The 16,406-nt window shown below is 32.1% G+C and overlaps 2 protein-coding genes across 2 annotated transcripts; one reads left to right on the top strand and one right to left on the bottom strand.

Moving 5' to 3' along the window:
• The first annotated feature begins 5,038 nt into the window (after window positions 1-5,038).
• Window positions 5,039-10,701, top strand: LOC110728794 (putative pterin-4-alpha-carbinolamine dehydratase). The gene is made up of 7 exons (XM_021908444.1): window positions 5,039-5,199; window positions 5,287-5,333; window positions 7,250-7,347; window positions 7,981-8,066; window positions 8,265-8,388; window positions 8,551-8,619; window positions 10,279-10,701. The coding sequence occupies exons 1-7, from the start codon at window positions 5,146-5,148 to the stop codon at window positions 10,362-10,364; spliced, it is 564 nt and encodes a 187-aa protein (XP_021764136.1). The 5' UTR covers window positions 5,039-5,145; the 3' UTR covers window positions 10,365-10,701.
• Window positions 10,702-11,144: 443 nt separating this feature from the next.
• Window positions 11,145-14,896, bottom strand: LOC110728793. Its single transcript, XM_021908443.1, has 2 exons — window positions 13,261-14,896; window positions 11,145-11,611 (listed from the first exon to the last, which is right to left on the bottom strand). Exon 1 carries the CDS (start codon window positions 14,431-14,433, stop codon window positions 13,315-13,317), a length of 1,119 nt encoding a protein of 372 aa, XP_021764135.1. The 5' UTR covers window positions 14,434-14,896; the 3' UTR covers window positions 11,145-11,611; window positions 13,261-13,314.
• Between the last annotated feature and the right edge of the window lie 1,510 nt (window positions 14,897-16,406).

The following is a 16,406-nucleotide window of genomic DNA, read 5'->3' as shown; positions in this document are numbered from 1 at the left end:
ATGGGTTACTCAGTCATGGCTTACTCGATCGGTCAAGGATTACTCGGTCATGGGTTACTCAGTCAATTAGGGGTTAATCGATCGGTCAAGGATTACCCCATCAGTATTATGGTGTGTGTCATCCGGCCACACGATGTGGCCAACCATATTGAAAACACGCTGATTAATTTAATACCTACTTAATCTTTGTTCATTGTTTTAAATACACTATATAAAATTATTTAAAGATATGCAAAAAATCTAGTTGGGTGTATATGAAAAAAATATATGATTGTCAAACTAGAAAGAATATATTATATGTTATATTTTCTTAAAATTTTGCATATATATATATATATATATATATATATATATATATATATATATATATATATATATATAGGAAGAGGATCATGTAAAAACAAGATTAAATCTAAAAACTGAAAACGGACAATCTCCATCGTCCATAAAAATCAACGGCTGAGATTAGAGGAAAAAAAGTTATGCTGACATTCTATCTCCTTCTTAGGTCCTTTTTCTCTCTCCTCTCTTTAAGTTCTTCTCATTCTCTTTCTAAAGAATTCACAATTTCTGGCTGATTTCCAATAGGTTCGAGCTCCGATCTTCGATCTTCCTCTGGTTTGATGTCATCTTCATCTTCTTACTCTATCAATTTTAAAATCAAAATTTTGTTGTTTCAATTCTAATATTGATTAGAATATAAATTTGGAAATTCTTGATCGAGTGAGCAGACGAGTCGAAATTCGAAGAATGCGAATGTTTATCGAGGCTTACTGAGCAATAATTCTCACATATTTCTCTCGCACTCGTTCTCGAAACGATCCTTGATGAGAGAAAATGCTGCTAAAGCCTTTGTTCGAGGTCAGTCTATCAATTGCCTGCTAAGTGTTTGTTAAAATGTCAATGAGACTTTCTTGCGATTTTAGTTCAAGAAAAATTGGATTTCGTTGAATTTTTCTGCAATTATGAACATCTAAGTGTTAATTATACTGTTAATTGGGGATTTCGGTTGATATGATTACGTTATAGTTTTTTTCTGTAGATTCTAGGGTTTGTGCTGTGGAAATTTGGTAGAATTTTCAATTTCTGTTTTGAGTTATTGGTGATGGCGGATAATGAATTAGGGTTTGTAAATCCGAGTGCACCAAACTTAAAGGAACAACTTGCTAGGAAAACCTTAAAGAATGTTAGATTGCAGAGGCATACATTATTGATCTTAGAGAAGATGGGAAGCGATTTATATTTTTCTGTACCTTATGTTTGGCGCCGTGTTATAGCGATTTATATTTTTCTGTACCTTGTGTTTGTCCACCTTTTATCGTTTGTCAATCTGTCATCATTTATCAGGTGTTGAGGTTATATAAAACAAAATGAATTTCGTTACTGATTGTATATTATACTTGGTGTTCTTTTATCTATAGTGTCAATATGCTGCAGTTGCATACTAACTTTTGGAGATAGAGTTGGGGTATTTTTTTTCTTGCGCGACTAATATCTAACAACTTTGAAAACACATTTCTGAGAGAGTTTATGGCAGATCCTTCATCCATATTGGCTGGGATAATTTGTTTGCTATTGGAATTGAGCATTTATTATTGAATTGTCTCTATTGCGAAGATTGTGTAACAATGTGAGATGGTTGTTGTTTCAGACAATTGAGAAATAGAGATGCCGCGATGAGATCAAGGGAAAGGAAGAAGATGTATGTCAAGGATTTGGAGATAAAGAGTCGGTATATGGAAGCGAAGTGTAGGAGATTGGGGAGTGACCTTTGTGTAAATGTGGTCAAAATTGATAGTTATCTTATTTTTGTAAATAGTGACTTCTTTATAAATGTGGTCAATGTTGTCAAAATTGATATAATTACCTTATTTTTATATATAGTGACCTTCGTCATTTTAATATATAATGGCCTCTATATAAATGTGGTCAAAATTGATATAGTTACCTTATTTTTGTATATAGTGACCTTTATGTAAATGTGGTCAAAATTGATATAATTACCCTATTTTTGTATATAGTGACCTCTAAGTAAATATTGTAAAAATTGATATAGTTACCATATTTCTATATATAGTGACCTCGGTGCAAATGTCATCAAAATTAGTATAACTTGATATAATTACCTTATTTTTGTATATAGTGACCCCTGGGTTGTTTTACACCATCAGATTATCTAGTGAACATCCAATGGCTAAGATTGCTTGTTTTTAGTTTTCACCATAAGCTCTGTTTTTAGCGGAACCTCCCCGTATATATATATATATATATATATATATATATATATATATATATATATATATATATTATAAGAACCAAGGCTAAAATAAGAATTAGGAAATAATCTAGGCTCTTATATCATGTTAATCGGACGACCCACATGATTCCCGTGTCATTAATGGCATTTTCGTAATATTTCAACTTTACAAAGTGATTTTCAGTTTCATTTCTAAAAAGTAAATGAAAAGTTAGTAAAAGTCAATGAAATTGTCTTAAAAGTTAAAAACCTGGAAAAAAGTTTGAAAAGCCGCGAAATTACGAAAATGCCATTAATGAGGCGGATGAAACGTGAGCTGTCAGATGGAGCGCAATTAAAGGCTGAGATTGGTTCCTAGTTCTCATTATTCACCTTGGTTCTCACATGACACGGGAAGCATGTAGGCCGTTCGATTAACATGATCTAAGGGCCTAGGTTAATTCCTAGTTCTTATTTTAGCCTTGGTTCTCATTATAACTTGGTTCTATATTTTTTTCCTATGATGGTCAAATAGGAAGGTTATATTATAATAATAGTAAAAATAATTTGACGAAGATTTGATGAATAGTAAAAAAAAAAGTTGGTTTTGGAGGGAAAAAACAACACCGGGAAGTGACACGTGTCATTCTCGGTGTCTGTTTTAGTGTTATGTTATATTGATTACAACTAGTATTTATCCCGTGCAATGCACATATCAAATTTGTTGTTTTGGATTACTCTTAAATTTAATTTAAATTAAAATATATGTAAAAATAAATTGCATTGAAGTAGTAAAATGAAATACTACGTAAAATGTATGTATTATATTCTTCAACCACAATTTGTTTATAAAAATAAACATCCATACAAAATGCTAAACTTTAATAAACATCTAAACAAAACTCTAAACCACAGTTTGTTTGAAAAAAATAATTCAACACAAAATCATATCGCCATAAAAAATCAAAATTAATTTTGGGAACAAATTTGAAAAAAAAGTACGAAAGATAACCATTAAAATAAATATCATGATCTACTCCATATTTGTTAATTGTACAAATATATGACTAGTCAGCCACATAAACTCCAAAATGATAAACTCAAAAATTAAAATTTATTGACAAAATATAGCATTCTTTAGACATTGAGATCTTTAAACAAAATTCAGACGAAAGTTTTAAGGACAATAAGTTAAAAAAAATTGTTAAACATTAAAAAATAAAAAACTCGAAACGAATTTGAAAAAAAAAAAAAATTAAAAAAAAATTGTAAACAAAGTTGAGAAAATTTACCTACTTCATTGTATTCTCCAAAAAAATGACTACTTTATACATGTAATATTAGATTTCTTGTTATTTTTTTTTACTAAGTGCTCTCTAATCTTGGAATTCAATTTTTTTTTTTTTTTTTTTTCCTTTTTTTAACAATTTCTATCGAAATTGCTCCTTTTCATTCTTACTTAGTTTATAAAAAAAAAAAAAAGTTTTAAAATGTTCTTGTTCAAATTGCGACTATTTCACCAAATGCCATTGAGCACTTTAATAATTCACCAAATACCATCAAGGTTTTCAAAATTCACCAAATGCCACCGAGTTTTTACAAAATTCATCGAGTGCCATTAATGACTAACGGTCGTTAACTTCGTTAGTCATTAGGATTAAATCATGACACATGTCATGATTGATTTGTTCATTTTAATCATTTATTTTAATTAATAAAAATAACATTTTTTTCTCGATTTTTGTGACGAAAATTATTCGGGTAAAATTTTGGGTGTTATTTTGACCCTTTATGGATTCAAATTAAGCTCGAAATTGGCAAAAAAAAAAACGTAAATACCTCGTTTTGTGTGTCGAGAAATATCTCGATTAGCGAGTCATTATTTTTTAACCATGAAAATTAATCGGGTAAAGTTTTGGAAGTTATTGTGGTCCTATGGATTCAAAACAAGCTCGGAATTGGCAAAAAATTAACGTAAATGCCCCGTTTTGTATGTCAAGAAATATCTCGATTAGCGTGTCGTTTCTTTTAACCATTAAAATTGACCGAGTAAGGTGTTGAGGGTCATTTTGATTCTTTAAGGGACTCATTAAAGCTCATATTTGGCAAAAAATTAACGTAAATGCCTTGTTTTGTAATTTTTACGGTAAAAAAAATTACGATCGTAACACGCAAACCAAGGCATTTACATTATTTTTTTTGCCGATTCCGAGCTTATTTAAGTCTCATAAAGGACTCAAATGACCGCCAAAACCTTACCTGGACAATTTACATAGTTAAAAAAAAGGGCACACAAATTGAGATATTTCTCAATACACAAAACGGGGCATTAACATTATTTTTTTGCCAATTCTGAACTTAATTTGAATTCATAAAGGGACAAAATGACCTCCAAAACCTTAACCGATCAATTTTCATGGAAAAAAATAATGACTCGTTAATCAAGACATTTTTCGACACACAAAACGAGACATTTACGTTATTTTTTTGCCAATTTCGAGCTTAATTTGATTCCATAAAGGTTCAAAATAACCCCTAAAACTTTACCCGAACAATTTTGGTCACGAATATCGAGAAAAAAAATGTTTTTTTATTAATTAAAATAAAAAATGTACCAATCATATCATGACATGTGTCATGATTTAATCCTAATGACTAACGGAGTTAACGACCGTTAGTCATTTAATGGCACTCGGTAAATTTTTTAAAAACTCAGTAATATTTAGTGAATTTTGAAAACTTTGATGACAATTGGTAAATTATTAAAGTTTTCAATGATATTTGGTGAAATAAGCCGGTTCAAATTGTTTTCCATCGAAACAAATGGAGCCTAAGCGTCCACAACCTCCGTCATAATAGCGGTGTTTGCCAAATTGGTGAGTGATTGTTGTAGATTCGTAGTCGTTCAAATGTCCATGTCTCGTATGCTTCCAATTGGGCTTTTTTCTCTCTCCAAAACTCAGGTAATTCTCCTTATTTTTCTCTCATCGATTTGCTGCTATCTTTCTTGGTTGCAAATCTTCACACCAATCCTATTTTGGTATTTGCAGAATCAATTTGCACCTCTGTTTCAATTCCTTTCGATATCTAATGGATGGTATTTCACTTCAATCCCTTATTTTTTACGTTTGTAATCTTTATCATTTTCGTATGCAATTTTCATTCTGATTAAGCATTTCTGGGTTGTGTTTGCCTAATTTGTTATATTAGAAATTTAGTATAATGGATTTTTATGATTTCAATGTGAAATTCTGAGTTTGGAATTAGGAGGTTTGATTGAATGAGGAGAAGAAGGTTATATTCGGACAATATTCTAAGTAATGTTGTAAACTTGTTATTGTTCTCCATACCTTTAAAATACAATGAAAGCCCTTATACGAGTAGTTTAGATATTAATGGAAAACCGACAAATGGAAGTCGGAGCTTGATTGTCAATTTGCGATTTTATTGTGTATACCTAGTAAATGAAGATAAGTCATATGGTATTCCGAAGGAGTGACACATTTTAGTTGTATCAAACTTTATTCTCGAAGCATAATAGCTAGAAGCATTAATGGCACATTATGTACATAACAAAATGACATAAACTTCATGCATGCAAGAGTGGTTGATTAATGCTATTATGATATTTCTTTATTTGTGGTACAACAAAATAGATGTCTTGAAAACTAACTCAATTAACAAGAAGACAACTTGAGATACAGCTAACCAAGCAAAATGACTCATCAAGGATAAGATCAAACAAACAATAGAAATGTTATAGGTTTAATGTTTGTTTTTTTGGTTTTTTTTTTCCTTGATGACAGTGGTTTTGCAAATAAGCTTCTCTTTCATATTTTCGTTAGATGAAATGTTATAGGTTTAATGTTTGTTTTTTTGGTTTTTTTTTTTCCTTGATGACAGTGGTTTTGCAAATAAGCTTCTCTTTCATATTTTCGTTAGATGAAATGTTATAGGTTTAATGTTTGTTTTTTTGGTTTTTTTTTTTTTTTTTCCTTATGACGGTGGTCTTTTATGAGTTTTTCCTTGATGACAGTGGTCTTTTATGAGTTTTATCTCATTGATTGTTTTTTGTTTTGAGATAGCTCTATTTTTTGTATTACGTATTGAAGTAAACAACATCATATCCTTCATCAACTATTGTTAGATGGAGGATATTAATGCCATTGTTCTATTATGCTTTGAGGATAAAATTTTATATAGTTAATATGTGTCTGCTAGAAGAACATATTGATTATTTTTATTTGTTTTGTATTCCATAAGAAGTACCATACATAAATAATGAATTTGTACTTTTTCCTTTAGTTGATTGTCATCCAAGCCTTTTTTTGGTGGCATTATGGATATCCAATAAAGAGCAATAACAACAATAATTGGGAGCTTTGAGACATTGTTTACAAACAACTTTTGTGATGGATGTGATTATTAGATAATTAGTTAGTGTCATTACGTCGAGGTTATATCTGTAGAGGATTGAGGTCTATTTGTTGAATATTGTCATCAGCTTCCATTTGTGATCCGTATGATAAATCAAGTATCAAGCTTCTTTAATTTAAAGCTTAGTTAGGCTGACCGACTTGAGGAATCACTCCTCATTCTGTTAGTTGTAGGTGCTTTTCCTTGCTTGGGGGAAGAGGGCATTTCCTTTGCAGAAGACATCATCTAGCCATATTTTTACTGTGGCTACATGTACGTCTATATCTTTTTTACAGACCTAAAATCTCTACTGTATGTCTTGACAACTGCTGGACTTTAATTCAAAAAATAAAAAAAAATAAAAACTGCTGGACTTCAGTTTTCTTTTAAATGTGAATTTATGGCTTATGATGAGAGTTAGATAATGATGGCGATTATTGGAGTTCCCTGTAATAAATTCTCATTCCGAAATTAGTCACACCTAAATTAACAATAAATTTTTTTCGGTTGATGTATTCACATGCATGCACACACAAACTGATATATCATCCTACCTATGAAGGCATGGTGTGAGTAGCATTTTCTATCTAATTACAGCTCAAGCTCCCCAATCAACGGAAAATTAGAGAACCATGTGGAACTGTTGAAATCTAGAAAGAGCCATCATGAATTTAGAACCTTCTGTACTGCCCCAGGTGCGTCCAGTCTTTACTGCTTGCCTATATAATGACATATTACTAGGAAATGGTTGGATTTTGACACTTGACACTATTTAAACTATAAAACTGTTGCCCCAGGTCACTTGTTATAACTATAAAACTGTTGGAGGTCTAGTTACATGTCTAGATCATTTATAGAAAAGACATTTTCTTTTGTTTTGAAACTTAAACAATGATTGTGTTGGTGGTAAAGTTCACTTTCCATTTCAAAGGTCACATGTTCGATAACTTGTACCTACAATATTTAGTTTTTAATTGATGGGTTAACATAAAAATAAATCCTTTGCATGAGAGGAGGGTGTCATGTGCTATATAGACTTTCTTTGGGACATATTAGTATATACTACCTCCGTTTCATATTAGATGCAACTTTGGAATTTTTTATGTCTTACAAATAATACCCAAAAGTTGCATCTAATATGAAACAGAGGTAGTATATGTTTCATGAACTCCATAGTCTTTTTGCTAAAGCGGAAGGTTCTCCCCCAGTCTTTTAGGGGAAAGGTTTCAGCATCCATTTAACTGATTTGAAGTATTCATGTTACTTGCTTAAAAAAAATCGTTTAATGTTTGGTCCTTCCTTTTTTACAACTTTGTTGGCTTGCACAGACCTGGGCTCGAAGAAATGTGTGCCTTGTAACTCGAAAGATATGCGACCTATGAATGAAGATTTAGCAAATCAATTGATTACCAAGGTTTGTACTTGTTATTCTTTCATGTATGTTCAAGTCAAAGGCAGAAATCTCATGTTTTAAAATTACATGCATATGACATGAATCTATATTACAAAGACAAGCAAGTAATTCCGTTTGTTTACTTCCTTCTGTACTTTTGTCTTTACTAAAACCACCCTGACATTAGTAATGCATCTTACACGTTTGTTGTTTATCAAGGTTCCTGATTGGAATCTGAGCAATGGAGGAGGTAAACTAAAGCTGGCAAGATCTTGGAAGGTGAAGACTTTTACTAAAGGACTGGAGTTCTTTCAGGCTATTGCTAATGTTGCTGAAGCAGAAGGTAAAGCCATTTTTGTTAGTATCTTGTGCTGTAAAGTAATCAGATCTTGTACTACAACCTGGAGACAAATGGATTCCGGTGTGAACCTCAATTATGTAGCTAGAGACAATGCACCATGTTTATAAAATTTTTTTCTCTCTTTTTTTTTTCCAAACTCAACAGGTCACCATCCAGATTTGCATCTTGTGGGTTGGAACAATGTGACAGTTGAAATTTGGACACATTCTGTCGGTAAGTGTTGGAAAAGCTTATACTTCCTCCGTTTCTATTTACTTGACCCATAGCCTTGGGCACAATCTTTAAGGAAAAGAGAGAGAAATAGTAGTTTTGTGTTGGTTTATCTTATTACCCCAAAAGTTGCCCCCATGTGCACTTTTTGAGGGCAATTTAGAGAATTTATCCACCAAAAGCTTACCACATATAGTATGGGTCAAGTAATATGACATTTTCATTTTAGGAATGTTAGTCAAGTAAATAGAAACGGAGGAAGTACATATGAGATATGACTATCTGATTTACTTTAAAGGCTTACTTTCTGCTCTATGCTATATTTTTTTTGGTTGTCCTGCTGTTTAATTTTCTGACTGCATAAATGAGCACATTGTTGGTTTTTCTTACCATCAAAAAATGCTTTGTTCAAAATCTGAATTCAATTTTTTTTTTTTTTTTTTTTCCCACGTTATTTCCTCTTGAAAATCTAGAAAAATAAAGGGACCCAACTAGCAAAATGGCAATTAGGTATGTGGATGGCTTAGGAGAAGGGAGCATGAGGAGGCTAGGTTTAAATTTTTTCTTGGAGACCTGTTGTTTCTATCTCACATCTTAAGTAATTTTGAGACAATGCCTATGTTAAGTTCGGTTTGAGATTAATAAAACAAATATAAAAAATAATAAATAAATAAATAAAAAAACACTTAGCAAGTAGAAGAATATATGCACACACTATGAATTTGAGACTATGGAACATCAACATTAGAGAGAAGCTTCTAGTGTAGAAAAATATTTGGATCTTCTGCAGTTTTATATATCATTTCTGAGAAGTTATTAGCCTATTTTTTGTATAGAACTCAAATTATATTATACGAAGAGTGATAGTTGTATTTAGTTAGGGCTCTTTGATTCGAGAGCTAAGATGCTTGGTTATCTGATGACAAGAACCCTTGAAACTATCATACATGAAATTAGTAATATTTAATGTTTATATATTTTCCTTAAAATGAGAAATATTCATATCTGGGTGATGGTATTGGACTATTGGTACTTACAAGGAAAGGGAATTATGTTCATTTAGACTTTAGAATATAAATATGTTGAAGGGAAGTTTTAGCTATACTGTTGTTTACTTTGAATATGGCAACTTGAGAATACTGTCCTCAGCAGGAAAATATATGTTCTCGGATCTGATACAACCAGCCATACAGATGTAGGGCCTAGTTTGGCTTCTGTAAACATCTTAGCTTCTATGTTGATTCTATTATAAAGGATGGCGCTGTTGATTTTGGAAATCATGTTCTGCTTCCGTTTATCATCATCTTTTCTTTTCTAAAAATTTGGGACATTAGTTTATGTATTTGCTTTTCTTCCTTCTATACAAACCCCCAGAATTGACTGCTATTAAAACCTGGAAACAAATTTCCCTATAAATTTAGCCAAGAACAACAAGAAAATTAACATGTTATCAGCTGTTTAACACCACAAGTGAAACACACTTGATGAAACAAGGCTTTTGTAGGTCTCAAAATACATTATGAAGCTTTCCGACTTTCTTGAGGATCTTTGCTTTATAAAGCTTGTTCTCCCCAAGTAGAGCACATTGTTAGCTTTTGGCTTTATTTCAATATGGAAACATGCAATTTGCATATTTAACTAAGGTTTAACTACAATGTGCAGGAGGGCTTACAGAAAACGACTTCATACTTGCTGCAAAGATTGACACTCTTAACCTTGCACACCTTCTAAGGATTAAGCCTAAGTAAATGCTGGTCAACCGCCTTTAATTCCTTAATAAATTTGAGAAAGCATGGGCATCTGGTTAGCTAGTAAGATGTATGCTCTTTTTTTCTGTAGAAAACACCAGTTGAAAGTTCACAAAGATATGTGCCAATATAAATGATGAACAATTTACCTTCCTTGTAACCTCAATACGATTTTGATATACCAGGTACTAAACCTATCATTTTGTTTTTATAGGCCCTTCAAAAAAAAAATTTGAATGTAAAATTTTCATATGATTTTGTTGTGCAATTTAGCTCGTTACAGGATGAGTTCATGAATTTGATATACCACAAGTTAAATCCATATTTTGGTTTGTAATTTTGTATAGACCTTTTAAATGTATTGTGCATGCAAGATTTCTGTATGATTTTTTTGGGAGTTACAGTTAAGCGGAGGGTTTTTTTTTTTTTTTTTGAGCGGAGGTGTTTTACCATAGCGAAAATTGAGTCAATTATGAGGGCACTAAAATTGAATTATAAAACCACAATGCACTAAAGTGAAAATATATATAAATAAATAAATTATTTGCAAGACATACATGGAATATTATTATTATTATTTTCATTTTATTTTATTTTTTTTATAAGGAAAAGACATACATTGAAATTATGTCAAATGCTCAAATCTATGAGCACCAAAGATTAGATTTTTAATAATTCCATTCAGCTAAGGCTCATAATCAATTTTGTCGTCTAGACTACATTTTCAAAGTGAGGATCATTTATTTAGTTGTTTTGTTTTTTAGGAATGATATCAATAAATTGAATGGGAGGAATTCTGAACTGATGTTTATTACATTATATCACTTTGTACAGTTAACAATGTAGTAATCAAACCAGAAAAATCAACTCATGAAGCAAATTCACTATATGATATCAGCCTTTCAACATGGTACTACCTTTTTTCGGCCCTGCTATCTCCAAAACCATACTAACTCTTTCTAAGTTCGTCAGGCTTATTTTTCATTACATAAATTATGAAAAAATGATGCTCTACTACAGAACACACTATTTATTTCTAAGCTTAACAGGAATGCCCTAATTTAATTCCGAGCAAAAAAAAAAAAAACAAAAAAAAGTAAAAAGAATAAACATCCTGGATGCTCCCTTGGGACAATAGTTTGCAGCACAATTGCAAGAAGCTATAACAGTCGATGTCCAAGTTGACTTGAGCAACAACACTTCTTCAGAGGACCCGTGTAAGACTGAATATTCTACAATTGATACACCTACACAAGACCACATCTCAGGTTAGGAAAAGAGCAGCAATGTATTTAAATCCAAGTCTATTAACTCAATAACAGAAGTTAGCAGTCAGAAGATCAAACTGGTTCAGGGAAAAGAGGAGAGAATTCTAGGAACACACAAATTTATAATTTCAACAATGAAAATGTCCAAGGGGGTCTCCAACCTTGTAGGCTTATTCTCCACTAGGAATTCATCAATTCAATAACCCGGAAAATTTCCAATAAAGCCTTTCCCATCTTTAATGCATACTTTGAGATCTTTGTCATCTCTATTTTCATCTTAATCGTAGCTTTCTTTTTTTCTTTGTGGGGGGGGGGGGGGGGGGTAGAATGAATACAAGAAACATAAATGCCAACAATGCTATACCATCTGAATCTGCGTTAAAAAGGGCTCCTCTGTGTTACACGGATATATACTATCAACGCAATGATTGAAAATTCTATCAAAATTTGAACTCCCAGCTCTCCCCTATGATACAGAATGGCTTCCCTTAACATTCAAATCATCATATGTAATTATATATTGCCTTTATAAAATAAAATATTCAGGTGACTACTGGCCAAGCAGGAAGCACTCCAAATTGTGCTTATTCTCCTATAAGCTGTAACACTCTACAAACCAAGCTCCGTTACTACCAATGTATCAATTGAGCTACCACACTTCCACCACAGCAAGATTTCTTTACTTAAGCTTATAAAGTATAGAGAGATTTTCACTACCTATCTTCTGATAAGCCCTTAATCTTTCAACAAGACAACCATGACATTTGCGCCAATATAGTGACAATAATGTATGTCTTGGGGTTTCTACATCATCATTAACTAAGGGAGCAACAACTTTAGAGTACAAATTAAGATCCTGAATTTTATTTATGCTCATGTAATCTAAAGTTCCTTCAGGAAACAATTTTTTTTTTATCTAACTTTAAAACTTCTTAAATTATGAACAACCAACTTTGGCATTCCTAGAACAAGTACTAACACTGCTCTACACTTATTGCGTAATTAATAAACCTCAACTTCATGCAGAATCACCTTAAAGAGATGTACTCACACACTCCACACTTAGCTAAAAAAATAAAGGCAAGCCATTGCATTCCCACATTCAGAGGTCAATCATAAAAGACTTTCCATCAACCTTGGATTAGTTCAAGTGCAAATCAACTGTAAAAAAAAAAGCCATTTTTAAGTTTATAGTCCAAGCTATGCCTAATTGCAAATAGTCAAACATATAAAGTAACAAGAACATTCAAGTAAGTGTTACATTAAAAGTGGCACCATAATCGTCAAAACAAGCACAAATCTCTGAAGTAAAGAGCCTCTTGGAAAATCAAGGATAAATTTACAGGCCACAAAATTATCCGCTTACACGAAATCCATAAAAAGTTGTTGTCGTCGTCATCAACATATACATTATAAAAGTAACAAGATCATTTAAGTGAAAGTTATACTAAAAGCAGTACCCTAAGCTAAAAACCTCATCATTAGAGTTGACCACAAATAATTGCACCAATATTTCAAACAGAAATTAGCATTATCATTCCACTCCTAACAAAAAGCACACAAACAAAAGCAAATATCATGAACTAAGAAAACATTTTAGACAAAAGAAAAGAGAAATTTTTTCTCACCTGTTATACGAAGTATAAGAAAGTATGTAAGAAAGGAATTCAGCTTCATCCTAATCATCTTAACTTGGGTTTCTGCAAAAGAGCCGTCAAATAAACCTCTCCATTCTTCACACCACTTGAATCCATCTTACTCCCAGTTGCCCATTTCACAATCTTATACCCTAATTTATTAATCAATGGCTTATAAACCTTCTCCAAATCACCCCCTTTACAGAAGAAATGATCAACCCACAAATACCCACCACCCCTCAACACTCTATCAACATCAAACAATAGAAACTCCATCGCCGTAGTCGGAATCCACCTATTCACGGCGTGCCCACATCGAACCAAGTCGATAACCCCATCGAAAACCGGTAATCGTTGCTGGAGTGGCGCGTGCAATGGCACCACCCCTCTAATAGCATTAAACTCACTATAAGGAGCACCCAAATTCATTGTTGTAGTCAAAATAGTAACATTCCTCTCTTTCATTTTTGCCGCGAAAGTTCCTGTTCCACCCCCAACATCAACCCCTAATCTAATCACAGAATTAGCCCTTTTAGCAATATCGATAAGCTGTGGAATTGTAAGATCAAGATCAGTTTTATAAGACAAAAATTGGGTTGAATCAAGATTTGGGTCAAAACCCAATTTAGGGTTTAAGCACTTGAAACTTTTACAAGTAGCAGAAGGGTACGAACCCCAGATCACATTCGAATCAGGATTCGACAACCTCGGATTCGATGGAGTCCTAGAAAAGCACCTCCTCCGAGGAAGTGGATGGCAACCTCTTAAAATCAAAGATTCAGCAAGATTATTATCTTTAGGACAAGTAGAAAAAGGGGTGTAATTCATGTATTGATGAAGAAGATCAGGAAAATCATGACAAGAGGAAGCAATAGGAGCAAGATTGCTGAAAATGAGGAGATCTGAAGGTGGGGTTTTGGTGGGGTTGGTCGAAGCCGAAGCCGAGGTTTTATCAGGGTGGAGGCGCGTGAGGTGGGTAATGGTGGCGCGTATGGTTTGGAGTTGACGAAGAAGGTGTTGGGGGACGGCGGTGGTGGTGGGGGAAGGTGGTTTAGGGCGGAGGAAAGAGGTAGTGGAAGAAAGGTGGTAAAGTGAGAGAATGTTTGTAGCAACCATTGCTACTAAGAGAAGGAAGTTTAGACCCATTGTAAATGACATTGCCATTGAAAATGGTGGGAATTTGTTGGAAAATTTGAAGGGATTGAGATGAATTGAGGTAGGTGGAATTGGAGGGAGTGAGCTCTTACTCCTAGGTAGTGGTGTACCAGTGAGGTGTGAGCTCTGTGTAGCAGTTGGTAGAGGAAAGAGATAAAGGAAATTAATGGAGATTTTCCTTGATTTTTTTTATTATTTTTTCCTGATTTTATTATTACAAAGAATAAATACTTTTTAGTTTTGGGGGAAAAGGAGGTAGATCTTGCTTTAGATTATTTCTTGTGACTTTGGGGAAATAAAGTGAAGTCTGTTTGGGGAATAAAAATGAATTCTTGTGACTTTGGGGAAATTAAGTGAAGTAAAGTTATTGTTTCATTGTTTGGAGAATAAAAATGAAGACTCTTACTCTGTCTGTTTTTATATTTTTGTCGGTCAAACTTTGACTATATATTTTCATTAATTTATAAGATATAATATAGCCATATGAAATTTAATGGATGATTTTATGGAGTATTTTGTTGATTCTATAGAATACAAATCACAATTTCACCTATATCACCGTATGGATGTTTTTATGGAGTATAATGTTGATTAAGAGTTTATGTGGTTCAACTTATTTTAAGTTATAGAAAATTATAGATATTAATGGTAAGTTTGAGTATTGACAAACATGTCTAATTAAAGTGTAACACTTAAAAAAAAAAAAAAAAACTTCAAAACATATTAATGTAGGAATCTTATTAGATTTGTCTCAATTCTTAGTTTTCAAATAAAAAATATGCATTAATCAGTGTAATAAATGTTTTTTTTTTTTTTTTTTTTTTTTTTTTTTTTTTTATGTATTCTCACGAAATCAGGAGGGAAGCTCTAACTATCTGAGTTATCACTTACTCTCATGTAATAAATGTTATACTCCCTCCGTCCTATAATATAGCACTTGTTTTCTTATTTTGGAGACCCAAAATGTTGTTCCTGTATCCATTTTTGAATAATATGTAAAAACCATTATACCCTCATTTTTTTTTATTTTATTCATTTTACATCCTACATTACCCTTAAATTTTGCAGATGTCTTGTACTTTTTTCCACTTTCTCTCTCTAACTGTTGTCTATAATTGTACTTTTCACTTTTATTAATGTACTTCATCTACTTTCTCCTCATATTTCTTAAATATCGTGGCAAAACACAAACATGAACTATATAATGAGACGGAGAGAGTACTACATTTATATGTTGTACTTTTAACTCTTTATGCACAGGACAAAAGGGTTAGCTATATCACTTTCCTATGTTATAATTTATATATGGGATATAAAAATGTAAGTAATATTCTGATTTAAACAAATATTACTTCCTCCGTATTTAAATAAGTGAAACGTTTTTGTTTGTGCGCGTATGTCAATGCAAAACTCTGTGTGATACTATATTTAATTATTAATAATTAATAATTAAAAACTATAATTAATGAACATTAATAAATTATTCATTAAAACGATTCTAATAAGTATTTAAAAAACTATGCTTATTCTTATGTAAATTATAAACAATAGTCAAAGTAAATTAGATAAATAGTGCAAAAAGTCAAAACGTTTCACTTATATAAACATGGAGGTAAAATGTGATATATTTGGAAATTAGCTCGTAATTTTTGGAGGAATAGACAGTGGTACGGAGGTAGTAGTACATTGACTACTCCGCATTTAGTAAAACTACTATATGGATTGCAAATTAATTGTGCAATTAATTGAGTTTAATAGATTGTACACAACTTACATAAGTTACTTATGTTTTAAGTATGTTTTACAATTAAATACTACTTCCATTTGTCTATAGAGTTGCTGAATCCAACAGTTGAAAACGTAACCGACACCACGTGAATGTAGGCCAACTTGTTATTTGTTATGTAAATACTCTTTAATTGTGTTAGGAGCCCACTTCAAAGAGTTGAGACTTTAAACTTTAAACCATGCATTGATGCAGA

Source organism: Chenopodium quinoa, unplaced genomic scaffold, assembly GCF_001683475.1.
Source record: "Chenopodium quinoa cultivar QQ74 unplaced genomic scaffold, ASM168347v1, whole genome shotgun sequence".
Taxonomy (NCBI): domain Eukaryota; kingdom Viridiplantae; phylum Streptophyta; class Magnoliopsida; order Caryophyllales; family Amaranthaceae; genus Chenopodium; species Chenopodium quinoa.
Note: the sequence above shows the minus strand (reverse complement) of the source record. Positions and strands in the feature narration are given on the sequence as shown.

Coding starts and splice junctions, on each gene's coding strand:
- LOC110728793 (XM_021908443.1), bottom strand. CDS start 14,433: ATGGCAATGTCATTTACAATGGGTCTAAACTTCCTTCTCTTAGTAGCA.
- LOC110728794 (XM_021908444.1), top strand. CDS start 5,146: ATGTCCATGTCTCGTATGCTTCCAATTGGGCTTTTTTCTCTCTCCAAA. Junction 7,348..7,980: donor AACCTTCTGTACTGCCCCAG/GTGCGTCCAGTC, acceptor TGGCTTGCACAG/ACCTGGGCTCGAAGAAATGT. Junction 8,067..8,264: donor CAAATCAATTGATTACCAAG/GTTTGTACTTGT, acceptor TTGTTTATCAAG/GTTCCTGATTGGAATCTGAG.